Source organism: Macaca thibetana, chromosome 8, assembly GCF_024542745.1.
Source record: "Macaca thibetana thibetana isolate TM-01 chromosome 8, ASM2454274v1, whole genome shotgun sequence".
NCBI lineage: Eukaryota > Metazoa > Chordata > Mammalia > Primates > Cercopithecidae > Macaca > Macaca thibetana.
Window position 1 is genome coordinate 24,845,888 of NC_065585.1, and position 15,022 is coordinate 24,860,909.

A 15,022-nucleotide genomic window follows, 5' to 3' on the forward strand; every position below is an offset into this window, starting at 1 on the left:
TTCAAACAATAATAATCAAGACTGTTTATCTCACAGATATTCATGTCAGAGGCACCATGTCCAAAAGCCAGGGATCATTTTATACTTCTAACTTAATTTCCACCTCATCCTTAACTCTTGTCACTGGGCATGGGACAAGAATTCAACAAATACTTGTGGATGAAAACAATCATCTTTTCAATAAGAGAGGGTTAGCCTTTGCAAAGAGAATAGGATTCTTCTATTCAGGTCTTCCTACAGATCCTTTGGTTTTATCGATACATCATACTACTGTGAAATTCATGAATGAGAAAACAATCAAAGTATGTTCAATCGTCAAACAGAATTTATTACATATTGCTCAAGATACTATTTCTTAGTTTATTATTATGCTTTATTTAGAATACAAAATTTCCTTATTTGAAATTTTTGAAATACAACATTTCAATTGCTTTTTTCTTATATTACACCTTTCTTCCCCTCCAAATCAAAGCTCAACCCTTCCCTTTCACATCTCTGCTCCTTCTCCTCATTAGAAAGTTTGCTGTTTAGGTCACAAATAAATATTTTATGACTTGTTCCAGCATATTACAGATGAAAAAACTTGAAAACCCTCCCACTTATAAACATGCATTAATGCTGGCTAAAACACTATTGTAATTAAGAACTTTATTCTTAAGAACCAAGAAGAAAAAATGAAAATAAAAAAAACTATAGTACACATGTGAACTGAAAGTGCCCTCAGGAAGGATGGGAAAGGTGGCTGAGACTTGCTGGAGAGTTTATGTTTTAGAGCTCACACAGGCAATAATAATAACCAAGACATCTAATTTGTGATGTTAAAAACAGTATTAAAACACTGGGTAGTAAGAGCACATAAATTATTAAGAAGATGATCTAAGATGAAAGAATTCCAACTCATCACACTGGCAAAGAAGTATAGAAATACTGATTATTTTAAACTTTGTTAAGCTAAGCATATCTGGTAAAAACTTCTGGGTCAGCTATTAATAGAAAAGTCAGGGCTAATATCCAGAACCTATAACGAACTCAATCAAATTTATAAGAAAAAAACAAACAACCCCATCAAAAAGTGGGCAAAGGATATGAATAGATACTTCTCAAAAGAAGACATGCATACAGCCAACAGACACATGAAAAAATGCTCATCATCACTCGCCATCAGAGAAATGCAAATCAAAACCACAATGAGATACCATCTCACACCAGTTAGAATGGCAATCATTAAAAAGTCAGGAAACAACAGGTGCTGGAGAGGATGTGGAGAAATAGGAACACTTTCACACTACTGGTGGTACTGTAAACTAGTTCAACCATTGTGGAAGACAGTGTGGCAATTCCTCAAGGATCTAGAACTAGAAATACCATTTGACCCAGCCATCCCATTACTGGGGATATACCCAAAGGATTATAAGTCATGCTGCTATAAAGACACATGCACACGTATGTTTACTGCAGCACTATTCACAGTAGCAAAGACTTGGAATCAACCCAAATGTCCATCAGTGACAGACTGGATTAAGAAAATGTGGCACATATACACCATAGAATACTATGCAGCCATGAAAAAGGATGAGTTCGTGACCTTTGTAGGAACATGGATGAAGCTGGAAACCATCATTCTCAGCAAACTATCACAACACAGAAAACCAAATACCGCGTGTTCTCACTCATAGGTGGGAACTGAACAATGAGATCACTTGGACACGGGAAGGGGAGCATCAGACACTGGGTCCTATTGTGGGGAGGGGGTAGGGGGGAGGGATAACATTAGGAGATATACCTAACATAAATGATGAGTTGATGGGTGCAGCACACCAACATGGCACATGTATATATATATGTAACAAACCTGCACGTTGTTCACATGTACCCTAGAACTTAAAGTATAACTTAAAAAAAAAAAAAGAAAAGAAAAGAAAAAAAGAAAGTAACAACAAAAAGATAACCAAAACAAATCTACTATTTCATAGAAAAAAAATGCAAGAAAAAGAAAAGCCATAGAGTACACTTTCCAAACTAGTGGAGGGGAAAAAGAGAATGCAATAAAAGCAAAAATTAAAGACAAAAATAAATACAATCTCAAGCAAGAAATATATACATAATACAAATAAAAAAGCAAAAATTGAGAAATCAAGAAAAATCAAGAAAGTAAAATTAAGGTTGTGGATGTAAATCAGAATAGGTCAGTTATCACCACCGATAGAAATGGACTAAACTACAAAAGAAAGATTGTAAAACCGAATTAAAAGCAAAATCTTGGCATATGCTATTTAAAGAGAAGTATCTAAAATATAAATATAAAGATATCAAAATGTTGCAAATAAACAATGAAGAAAATATATATGTTACAAATTAATATTTGTTAAGATTTGCCCATATATTTGCTATTTCTTTGGTCCTAATTTCTTCTGGTATTATTTTTCTTTATTTTAAATTATGTCTTATGCATATTCCTTAGAGAGAATATTGGTGGTAGATTACTAGTTTTCGTTCATCTGAAATATATTTATTTCTGACATCTGAAATGTTTTCAAAAGATAGTTTTCAGTGAGGCACGGTGGCTCACGCCTGTAATCCCGGCACTTTGGGAGGCCAAGGCGGGCAGATCACCTGAGGTCAGGAGTTCAAGACCAGCCTGACAAACATGGAGAAACCCCGTCTCTACTAAAAACACAAAAAATTAGCCTGGCGTGGTGGCACATGCCTGTAATCCCAGTTACTCGGGAGGCTGAGGCAGGAGAATCACTTGAACCTGGGAGGCAGAGGTTGCAGTGAGCCGAGATTGTGCCATTGCACTCCAGCCTGGGCAACAAGAGCGAAACTCTGTCTCAGAAAAAAAAAAAAAGATAATTTTCACAGTTGTACAGAAATTGCTAATTGTTCTCACATTCATTTCCACTGCTTCTTTGTAATAATATAATCCCCTGAGTTTTAACTAAACACATAACCATCCATCTAGGGACTTGATTTCTTGTAATCCTATGTAAGTAGGTATGACCTTATGACTAAGTGCTGGCTAATGGAATATGAGAGAAAGGGTGCTGCATATACCCTGGGTGTTGTTCTTAAATGAAAACCAAATGTTGTCCTCAATCATTTTCTCCCTTTCCAACTGGCTGGAATGAGAACATGCAAGTTAGACAAATTAGAAAATTAAAAAATTAGACAAAGAATCCAAAACACAAATATTGGAAGCAATATTAGACAAATCAGACTTGAAGTAAAAAGCATTACTGAAGTTAAATGGTTTCATTTACAATGATTCACATAACAAGCCAATAGGAAGACAACAGTTATAATTTTTTTAACATTTTAACATAATCTCAGGATACATAAAAAGTTAAAATTAAGCAGAATCATGAAGTTCTTTAAAACTAATGAGAACAAAGGTACAACTTACCAGAATCTCTGGGACACAGCGAAGGCAGTGTTACAAGGAAAATTCATAGCACTAAACACCCACATCAAAAAGTTAGAAGGATCTCAAATTAACAACCTAATATCACAACTGAGAGAATGAAAGAAGCAAGAGCAAACTAACCCCAAAACTAGCAGAAGACAAAAAATAACCAAGATCAGGGCTGAACTGAAGGAAATCAAGACACGAAAAAACATTCAAAAGACAACAAATCCAGTAGTTAGTTTTTTGAAAAAATTAGTAAGATAGATAAGCCACCAGCTAGACTAATAAAGCAGAAAAGAAGGAAGATCCAAATAAATACAATTACAAACGACAAAGGGAATGTTAACCTGACCCCACAGAAATAAAAGTAACCATTAGAAACTACTACAAATACCTCTATGTACACATACTAGAAAACCTAGAGGAGATGGATAAACTCCTAGACACATACACCCTCCCAAGACTAAACCAGAAAGAAATTGATTCCCTGAACAGACCAATAACAAGGTCTGAAATTGAATCCATAATAAATAGTCTAGCAACCAAAAAAAGCCCAGGGCCAGAAGGATTCACAGTCAAATTCTACCAGATGTACAAAGAAGAGCTGGTAACATTCCTTTTGAAACTATTGCAAAAAATTGAGGAGGAATAACTCCTCCTCAACTCATTCTAAGGTCAGCATCATCCTGATAGCAAAACCTGGAAGAGACACAACAACAGAAAACTTCAAGCTAATATCCTTGATGAACATCGATTCAAAATTCCTCAACAAAATACTTGCAAATTGAATTCAGCAGCACACCAAAAAGCTAATCCACCCCAGTCAAGTAGGCTTCATCCCTGGGATGCTAGGTTGGCTCAACATAAGCAAATCAATAAATGTGATTCATCACATAAACAGAACCAAAGACAAAAACCACATAATTATCTCAATAGATGCAAAAAAGGCTTTTGATAAAATTCAACATGCCTTCATGTTAAAAACTCTCAATAAAATAGGTATTGAAGGAACATATTTTAAAATAAGAAGAACCATATATGACAAACCTGCAGCCAACATCATACTGAATGGGCAAAAGTTGGAAGCATTTCCTATTGAAAACCAGCACAAGACAAGGATGTTCTCTCTTACTACTCCTATTTAATATAGTATTGGAAGTCCTGGTCAGTGCAATCAGACAAGAGAAAGAAATAAAGGCATCCAAACAGGAAGACAGGGAGTCAAACTATCCCTGTTTGTAGATGACATGATTCTATATCTAGAAAACCCCATCATCTTAGCCCAAAAGCTCCTTCAGCTAATAAACAACTTTGGCAATGTTTCAGGATGTAAAATCAATGCACAAAGACCACTAACATCCCTATATACCAACAGCAGCCAAGCCAAGAGTCAAATCAAGAATGCAGTCCCATCCACAATTGCCACAAAAAGCATAAAATGCCTAGGAATACAGCTAACTAGGAAGCTGAAAGATCTCTACATTGAGAATTATAACACTGCTCAAAGAAATCAGAGATGACATAAACAAATGGAAGAACATTCTATGCTCTTGGATAGGAAGGATTAATATTGTTTAAATGACCATACTCCCCAAAGCAATTTACAGAGTTAATGCTGCTCCTATCAAACTACCAATAACATTCTTTACAGAACTAGAAAAAAACTATTTTAAAACTCATGTGGAATCACAAAAGAGCCTGGATAGTCAAGGCAATCCTAAGTAAAAATAACAAAGCTGGAGCATTATGTTATGCAACTTCAAACTATACTATAGGGTTATGGTAAGCAAAACAGCATGGTACTGGTACAAGAACAGACACATAGACCAGTGGAATAGAATACAGAACCCAGAAATAAGACCACACACCTATGACCATCTGATTTTCAACAGAGCTGACAAAAACAAGCAACGGGGAAAGGACTCCTTATTCAATAAATGGTAGTGGGATAACTGGCTAGCCATATACAGAAGATTGAAACTAGACCCCTTCCTTATACCACATACAAAAGCTAACTCAAGATGGACTAAAGACTTAAATGTAAAACCCACAACTATAAAAACTCTGGAAGACAACCTAGGCAATACCATTCAGGACATAGGCACGAGCAAAGATTTCATGACGAAGAAGACACCAAAATCACAACAAAAGCAAAAATTGACAAATGGGCTCTAATTATACGAAAGAGCTTCTGCACAGCGAAAGTAACTATCAACAGAGTAAACAGACAATCTACAGAATGGAAGAAAATTTTTGCAAACTGTGCATCTAACAAAGGTCTAATATCCAGCCTCTATTAGGAATTTAAACAAATTTATAAGAAAAAACCCAAACGATCCCATTAAAAAGTGAGCAAAGGACATAAACAGACACTTTTCAAAAGAAGACATACAAGTGGCCAAAAAGCATATGAAAAAAAGCTCAATATCACTGATCATGAGAGAAATGAAAATCAAAATCACAATAAAATACCATCTCACAGCAGTCAGAATGCCTATTTTTAAAACGTAAAAAAATCACTCATGCGGGCAAGGTTGCGGAGAAAAGGCAACACTTATACACTGTTGGTGGGAGTGTAAATTAGTTCAACCATTGTGAAAAGCAGTGTGGCGATCCCTCAAATAGCTACAAACAGAACAACCATTCAACCCAGCAATCCCACTACTGGGTATACACCCAAAGGAATAGAAACCATTCTATCATAAAGACACATACACACGAATGCTCACTGTAGCACTGTTCACAATAGCAAAGACACGGAATCTACCTAAATGCCCATCAGTGACAGAAAAAGAAAATGTGGTACATATACATCATGGAATACTATGCAGCTATAAAAAAGATCAAGACCATGTCTTTTGTGGGAACATTTATGGAGCAGGAGGCCATTATCCTTAGGAAACTAACCCAGAAACAGAAAACCAAATACCACATGATTTCACTTATAAGTGGGAGCTAAATGATAAGAACTCATGGACACAAGAAAGGGAACAACAGACACGGGGACCTACTTGAGGGTGGAGGATGGAAGGAGAGAAAGGATCAGAAAAATAGCTATTGAGTACTAGACTTGGCCCTTGGGTAATGAAATAATCTGTACAACAAATCCTCATGACATGAGTTTACCTATCTATATAACAAACCTTCGCATCTACCCCTGAACCTAAGGTAAAAGTTTAAAAAAGAGACAGAAAGTGGACAAAGCAGGTGTATGCAAATCTTACAGGTACAAGTAAAGTCCTGGTTTGAAATATTCACACTGAAAATTAACCATAGTAGCTTTAAGGGAAGATTTTGAGTATAGACCAGTATGAGACATCGTATGGCACAGTGGTGAGGAGCATCATCTCTAGGAGTCATGGAGACTGGGATTTGAAGCCCAGCTCCTCCAAGCTGTGTTCTTTAATCAAGCTACTTAACATCTCTGTGTCTCACTGTATTCCTACAATTAAGTGAGTAATAGCCATTTAGTACAGTATACAACACATATTAGACACACACAAGTGATAGCTATTAATATTATTAAAGAACATTTAAGGCTGAACTCAGCAAGACTTACTGGTGGGCCTGCTGGTCCCAGAGCCACTTCATTGGTTTCAGTACAGGAGCAAGAATGAGGAAGGTCTGGGCAAGACTCATCATCTCTCTGAAAAGAAACAAAAAGAGCACAACCATTAGCATACCAGTTTATACAAATGGCTTTATTGGCTTAAAAAAACAATTTGATTTAAGATATTTTTAGACTTTCAAGTGCACATTACAAAGGCAGAGAATATTCACTCCCGATTGCAAAATATATTCGGTAAAGAAAAATGAATGGGTACCTCCTGGTCACTGATAATCACTATTATCAATGGGTGTTGCTAAAACCAGCTTGGGAATCCAGGTGAGGAAAGACAATCAGAAGTGAGTGCAAAAAAAAATTCTTGATTACTATTTAATTCTGTTGGTTGGAGTAATAGTACTCTGTGAACTAAAGGTCTTGAAAACTTTTTTATGCTATAATAATTTTTCTGTTTCAAAGGATAAAAGAAAACTTGTTGGAGTACTCAATCAAAGCAACTATATCAGTACTAAAACAAAGAAAAACAAAATCAATGTTTAAACTCATCATTAATTCCCTATGACAGTTTCCACAACTGCTCACATTCTGTGGTTGAAAGTAAGAAAAACAACACAGTGTAGATCTAAGGCTCTGGAATAGGAGAACATTTTTCTTCTCTCTTAGGGAATATTGTTATCATGTGACATTACAAAATAGATTATTAATGGAAGGCTAAATATATCTGAATGAGTTACTGGAATCTGTAGAGGAAGACAGAGCACCTGCTAACAGCTATTGAACAATTTATAAATATCCCATTTAGAACAGCAGCCAAAATGAGCTCAGCACTGGGATAAGATACTATAGAACTTCATGGAGTTCATCAGTTCCTTTGGATAGAGAAAAAATTAGTCATTATTTAAGACTTTGGGGGAAAATAAAATTAGAGCCAAATAGAGCACAGATGACAGTTAAATTGCCAAACTGAAAATAATCTGAGTCTCTACAACATTCACAACAGAAACCCAAGAAAGGTTAAGCAAATGGCCTGTTACATGGTGTGTATACTTTTCTCTAAATGTTGGACAACAGTAAAAGATTTCAATTCAAACCCCCTGTGAATACATCTGGCCTGAAATCTGGCCAGCTAGAGTGAAACATAAACTTAAGCATTCTGAAAGATCCCAAAATAAGGCTAATTACAGGCCACCTGTAGCCAGAGACTCAGTGATGCTGACTGTTACTTTGCCAGTGCTGCTGACTGTTACTGCACCGTGTCTTTTTACTATGGAATTTACGCCTCTTCAATGAGACAAGTAAAAAGAAAAGGAACGAGAAGGGTCCTTCCCGGAAAAAGTGGTGATCACATCTTTGCTTGATACAACAGAGGATTCTGAGTGTTTCTGCTGCCAATTTCCCATTTACCTGCCCTTTCGCATAACATCAAGGTGTCGCTAATTTAATTTCTTCCCGGGTTTACTAGAAACTTATTTTGGTGAAGAAATAATAAGTTGCTTCCTTCTCAAATACAGACTGCCATGAATTTGGTGCTTGCAATAGATGTTGTGAGGTGATAAGTCTTAGTGATATGGTTTGGCTTCTTGATATAGTAAGTCTTACTGAGAGATTGGCTGTGTCCCCACCCAAATCTCATCTTGATATAGTTCCCATAATCCCCATGTATCACAGGTAGGACCCAGTGGAGTGACTTTTTCAACTCAGTAACTTTTTCTTCAGTGCATAATGTAAGCCAGGTATGAATCGCAGGGGTGGTTACCTCCATGCTGTTCTTGTGATAGTGAACACATTCTCATGAGATCTGACAGTTTTATAAGGGGCTTTTCCCCCACGTTTGCTCTGCACTTCTCCTTGCTGCCACCTTGTGAAGAAGGAAGTGTTTGCTTCCCCTTCCACCATGTTTGTAAGTTTCCTGAGGCCTCTCCATCTGTACAAAACTGTGAGTCTCTAAATCTTCCTTTATAAATTACCCAGTCTTGGGGATGTCTTTATTAGCAACATGAGAACAGACTAATACAGTTATAAGGTCAAATCTCACAGACTTCATGAAGGGTTCCCCATGCTCTGGAGAATTCCAGCTTTAATTACTAAGACATGACTACTATCCAACCATGACACGGTCATCCATGCCAGCTCACTTGTCCTAGGATCCTAAGATATAAATCTGTTTTTTTGTTTATATATATATATATGGGTATACACACATCCCATCAGTGAGAAATTATGGTTATTTAGGAATAAGATATAAATATCATTTTTTCTTCCAATTTATGTGTATTATATTTTATATGGGCTACTGAGTTGTTAGGACATAAATATTTATACCATCACTTGGTATAAATAACTTTCAAATGTTTAGTTTTCTAGTAGGATTGCATACAGGTTATGTAGATTATGACTACGGTTCTAAAATTGTGCACCAATAAGTCTGGGAGACTATATTAAACTCACAGGGCTCCTGTGAATGTTTTTAAAATTTAAGAGAAGCACAGCAATACTCAGCACCCACTGGACTTCGTGTGAATGACGAGCTCAAGGTGGTCTGCAGTTTCAACATTAGATTTTGCAACACTTTTTTGGATGACGCCCTAATTTACAAATACAGCTGCTGTGATGAAAGGTAAGTACTATGAAAAAAAGCAATGTAGAAAAAGAAGTGAGGATGGCAATGGCCAATATGATTCCAAGATATGAGAAATACTGCAGGGGTCAGGTATGCACACACATCTCATCAGTAAGCTATTTCGGTCATTTAAGAATAAAATATAAATATCCCTTTTTTCTTTCAATGTATGTGCCTTATTATTTTACACGGCTACTGAGTTGTTAGGACATAAATATTTAGTAAGATGTTTGGGCCTATTATTTCATAAATGGAACCACAAGGTGTTTCTTTTGGCTTAGGGGTGCAAGAAAAAAGTTGAGACACTAAGGGCTTCATGAGCCACGGAATCTGGGAACATCTGGACTATGTATAAATGGAGCACTCTGAGTTGTGCCGTTCACAGTGTATGTGATCCGAGGTCATGCAGGAGAAATCGTGTTAATTTCACACATGCCTCCTTATTAATCTCTTTCTAATTTTATCATCTCAATGAGTTGCCTATGATATGAATGTTGAGAAATAGCTTCTCATTTCCAGAAAATTAAATACAATAAAAAAAAATCAATAGAGATGAAGGAAGAATGCTTACCAGGCCTGGAAGTTCACAGCATTTGTCTGTATTGGCCCATGATGTGGAACAAACAATATCAAACATCTGTAACTGGAACTATGATTTAAAAAGAAAATTGTCATTCAATAAAAAATAAATTATCATTATAATTTTATGTTATGTACTATATAACAGATTTTATGTTATGTATTATATAACAGAATATCAATACATTAATAATACATGACAGTAAGTAAATTTAAAAGTAACTCCAATAATGTCAAACTAATTCTTTTCCTCAAACACACAGTGATCTAAGGTTTTGTCTACAATTTTTCATCCACCATTTAAACCCTCTTACTTATCACAACTTCCTCTCTCATTTCTACCTAAAGAGTAAGCTTAACTCCTCTGTTAAAGTCTTCCTTATAAGGCCCATCACAGCTGCTCCCAAATGACTGTCATCACACAACACTCCATGTGCCTCCTCTATAGCACACCTTCCACTACACAATACAATTATTTACATTTCCAAACTCATCCTTAGGTCACCTATCATAATATGTGGTAGATAAAAAGCACTCAGGAAGGCTTATTGAATTAATTCTCACTTCATTCCTTTGTACATAGACTCAGCAACGTTTTCTTCAGTACATAATGTAAGCCAGATACTATGTAGACTTTGAGGATACAAACATTTTTTTAAAAAATCATAGTCCTGACCTAGAAGAACTTACAGGGAGTGAGAGAGGAGCACATAAATACTGTACACAATGTGGTAAATGTCATGACAGCTTCACATTCAGTATTGTGAGAATGTAAGCTATGTGTATTTTTATGTACGCCATTGATCATGCCATAAATATTTAGACAGGCTTGCTCCACTCATGTATGTTGGTGACAAGTCAATATACATGTTGAAATATACAGAAACATAATTATAACATCATTAAGGGCTAACACTAGCCTAACGACCCAATCTATATTTCTTCCTACATTATTTTCAAATATTAAGTGTGTGCTCTATTACTGATCGGGGAGAAGGATGAAATTGTTTTCATTTTAAATCTGTAATCTTGCTTTCAGCAGTGGTGTTTTCAGCAAAGCCTGGAAATTCCTGGTGCCTTCCTTATTTTCTCCCAAATACTACTACCCATCCTTCGCCAAACATCTTCTAGAAAAATGATAATGCCCAAGTAGACAGTACTATTGAAATATGTTATTAAAAATGCATGCACTATCACAAAAGAACTTGTTCTGACAGTAGACAAATGAAATTGGGCTTTCTGTCATTATATTCAAGTAACGATGCCTTATTGCAAACATTCATTCCAACTGATCAATGAAGTAACCCCTGAATTTTCAAAGCAAATCCATAAGCCAAAGCCTCTTATTTTTTTGATCCTATATACATCTATTGAGCTGTTTGCAGAAATATGTGCATGGCTCACTGCTGTTTTTTCTAGGTGGTTTAAGGTTCTCCTCCACCATCCAAGAGTATGATAACTGAGACGATCCAGGGCAATCAAACAAAAAAATTATGTCCAATAAAAAATTAAGTTTTTATTAGGTTAGTGCAAAAGTAATGTCAAAAACTACAATTACTTTTGCACCACCTACTAGAATTAAAAAGTTGAGAAAAGACATTATAGCTTATTTTCATAAACAATTACAACAACAATAACAACAAATATTTCAAAGATCATAGGGATTCTGCGAGTATGGAGCTAGACTGCCTGGGTGTCATCTCTGACTCCTCCACTGACAGACTGAGTCACTTTGAACAAATTATTTAATGTCTTGGAGGCTCAGTTTTCTCATCTGTAAAGTGAGCATAATAATAGTAGCTATTCATGTGTTTGTGAGGATTAAACGAATTAGTATAGAGGAAATATTTAGAACAGTGCCTGGAACATAGCTGCTATAAATAATAAATATTAGCTTTCTCAAAATTGATTTAAAGAGAAGGTGTACATATAATACAAAGGCCAAAAAAATAGAATCAAAATGACGGTGACAGTATTGAGGACAGAAATATAATAGTTTGTTTCCACAATAATAATATCTATGAAATGTTTTGATTCAGAAAAGTCTTAGCAAATAACAACAAACATTTGGAGAAATGAATGTTACTATGTGCCCGGCACTATCCTAAGCACTTTGCACATATCATTAAATCTTCAGATTGCCGCTATGGGGTATGATCATAACAAAGTCCATTCTGTGGAATAGAACCAGGGAAGAAAAAGTTTAAATAATGTAACCACATGTTGAAGGCTTAGTTGTGTTTGAGATTTAAATGGCATGCCCCATTTTCTTGTGGTTTATTTTCCCAGTAAACTGATCTTTGATCTAACTTTTAAAATGCAGATAGCCCAATGTAATCTTACAATGCCATTTTGTCTGGGGACATTTATTAAATAGGTCCCATTATGACAGCATTGCATAGATTCAGCTAAGTCTGCAAATCATTTATCCATTAAGAAATTTTCCATTTCTGAGTAGAGCCCTCAGAGCAAAAACATTTTCACGAATGGAAAGACTTACTTAAAGCAAAGGCCTTTCACAAGCCTCAGTATATATCAGGATTTCTCGAAGTTTTTCAAATAAACATCTACTACCTAACCACCTATAACAGTCTAATGTCTACAAACCTTTGGCTAGACTTCTGCCTTATGAAGTTATTGGGACTCTTAGGAGCTCAATTTATTTATTCCAGGGGTTGAATGCTTACTAAGTACTGAATGAAGCCAATATTATAATTTCAGGAATGTTACGTGGGCTGACTATTCTTTTGCAAGTTAAATGATGTCAGCAGCTTTTGTGAGTACAACAAATTTATTCATAATTGTTTGCACTTGTAATAGTTGAGATTCCTCAGCCTTTATTTAGGGACTTTTTTTTCCAAGGCACATTTCAGGGGGTTGACTGAAAGAGAAAAAAAAGCCTCTGGCTTTTATTCCAAAAGCAATGACATACATATTTGTGCAAATTATACAGGAGACAATACAAGATGGTATGTCAAAAGATCTCATATTTGAGTACCTTAAAATGCAAGATAGTATGGCTCAAAATAAACAATACTTTAGCGAACTAATGCAAGAAGCAGCCCTCTTTTACTTTTGTAACTTTTTTGTAACTGAAAATTATAAAAGATATATCTTTGCTAAAAAAAAAAAAAAAGGAGGAAGAGACACAAAACCTCCCACTTTCACTTTTCATAATCTCTTTCACAGGAATACTTAGCCAATTACGAATGTTCATTTTTCATTGTTAGACATTTTTTATCTGGTTTAGCACAAAAGGCAAGTCACTTGGGGTCAAATGTTAGCATGAAAATAAGTTGAGTCATTTTGATCTGTGAATGGGAATTAAAATGTACCTCTGGCTCCATTTTCCACTCAGTGCCAAATTTTATTCTCTGAATTTTTTTCTAACATACTATAAATAAATTTATAATTTGAAGTAAAGCTGTGCCTGAATTTATATAAATATTTAGAGAGCTTTACACTGCACAAGAATACTGGTGAAAGACTACAGAGGAACTGAACCATTTTCTGTTTGTAATTTGATGTCTAACTTTTATTGATGCCATCACAAAACTAAGATTGTGCATTTACCACTTGTCAACTATTGAACTGATTATTTTTAACTTGTTCTCAATCAATTTATTGAATTTAAGGGAAACCACGAAGGCACTGATTGAATTAGAAAATAAAAATTCATAACTATTGCACTCGTTGGTATTAATTAGAATTCTCAGGTATAGACACACTTGGGGGTAGTTTTGATTACTTTGCTCTCAAGGTTGTAATTCAAATAATGGTAAATCTTTGAACCTGTCAATGAACAGATAGGACATATAGTCTCTGGTACAAACCAAACTCCCTTCTCTGCCTTTATTCTCTAATTATCAGAGTCTGTCCTAATGGAATAAGCACTGGAATGAAAGGCAGATGACCTTATGGAAGTTGGATACAGTCTCTTATTTCACTACTCTCACTTTTTGAAAGGGGACCTGACCCTAGCTTCTTAAAGTCTCAGTTTCTCTATCTACAGAGCAGAGAAGACATAAGTATCTCTTTCAAGGATTATTACAGGATTAAACGAAATAATCCCAGGAAAGTACACACTGCCTAGCTCCTAGCAGAGATGTGATAACTATTAGCTATCATTATAATTTTAAAAGCTTAAAATAGATAATGCATGTGAAAATATACTATACTTTTTAGCAATTTAACAACACTTGTTTTCAAACAAGTGTTTGTAGAATCATCACCTAGTCTACTATTGATTTATATATAAAAGCTGTAACTCAGTGGCTAAAATGACAGGCAACTCCATGGCATAACTCATACGTCTCTGTTATTTGAACAGCAGGGAGCTAAACATATGCCAGTTGGATAATTACCTAAGTATTAGATTTGCAAAGGTAGAAGAAAGGCACTAAGAAATATGAGCATATGCCAGAAGCTCAAAACTTTTCTAGAATCATTTCATTAGGTACCAGAAAATGCAGGAGAAACTTCTTAGGAGAAAAAGTTTGTAAAGGAGAAGCACAGTTGTTAAGTTTCATTCCACAGGTATTTAGACAGCTAAGTTAAGCCTGCTTGTTAGGTTAGCCTCAGTAGAGACTGTTACTGCCTATACAATCTCGCACTGCTGAACACCAGTTGATTTTATTAAGAACGTAATTTCTATTGAGTAGTTACTGTATCCTTAAATGCATTAATCTATCTTCCACTCAATTATGGTTTATAGAGAATATATTTTCTTTAAAGACTAAATCTTTAGACTCTTCCACCATCTGGCATATATTGAATAATTGTTGGATTTGGCAGGGAATGGAGACCTATAAAGTTACTAATCTCTCTCATATAATAATTACTCCTAGAATAA

General features: G+C 35.4%; 1 protein-coding gene across 3 annotated transcripts in view; it reads right to left on the bottom strand.

Annotated features, from left to right (window-relative positions):
- Nucleotides 1-15,022, bottom strand: part of COL14A1 (collagen type XIV alpha 1 chain) — a 245,408-nt gene that overhangs the window by 67,404 nt on the left and 162,982 nt on the right. For all 3 annotated transcript variants that reach the window (XM_050802163.1, XM_050802164.1, XM_050802165.1), the window contains exons 35-36: nt 10,163-10,240; nt 6,966-7,052 (exon numbers count right to left, since the gene is read on the bottom strand). In XM_050802163.1, coding sequence (XP_050658120.1) covers nt 6,966-7,052; nt 10,163-10,240 — 165 coding nt within the window. The remainder of the gene's footprint in view (nt 1-6,965; nt 7,053-10,162; nt 10,241-15,022) is intronic.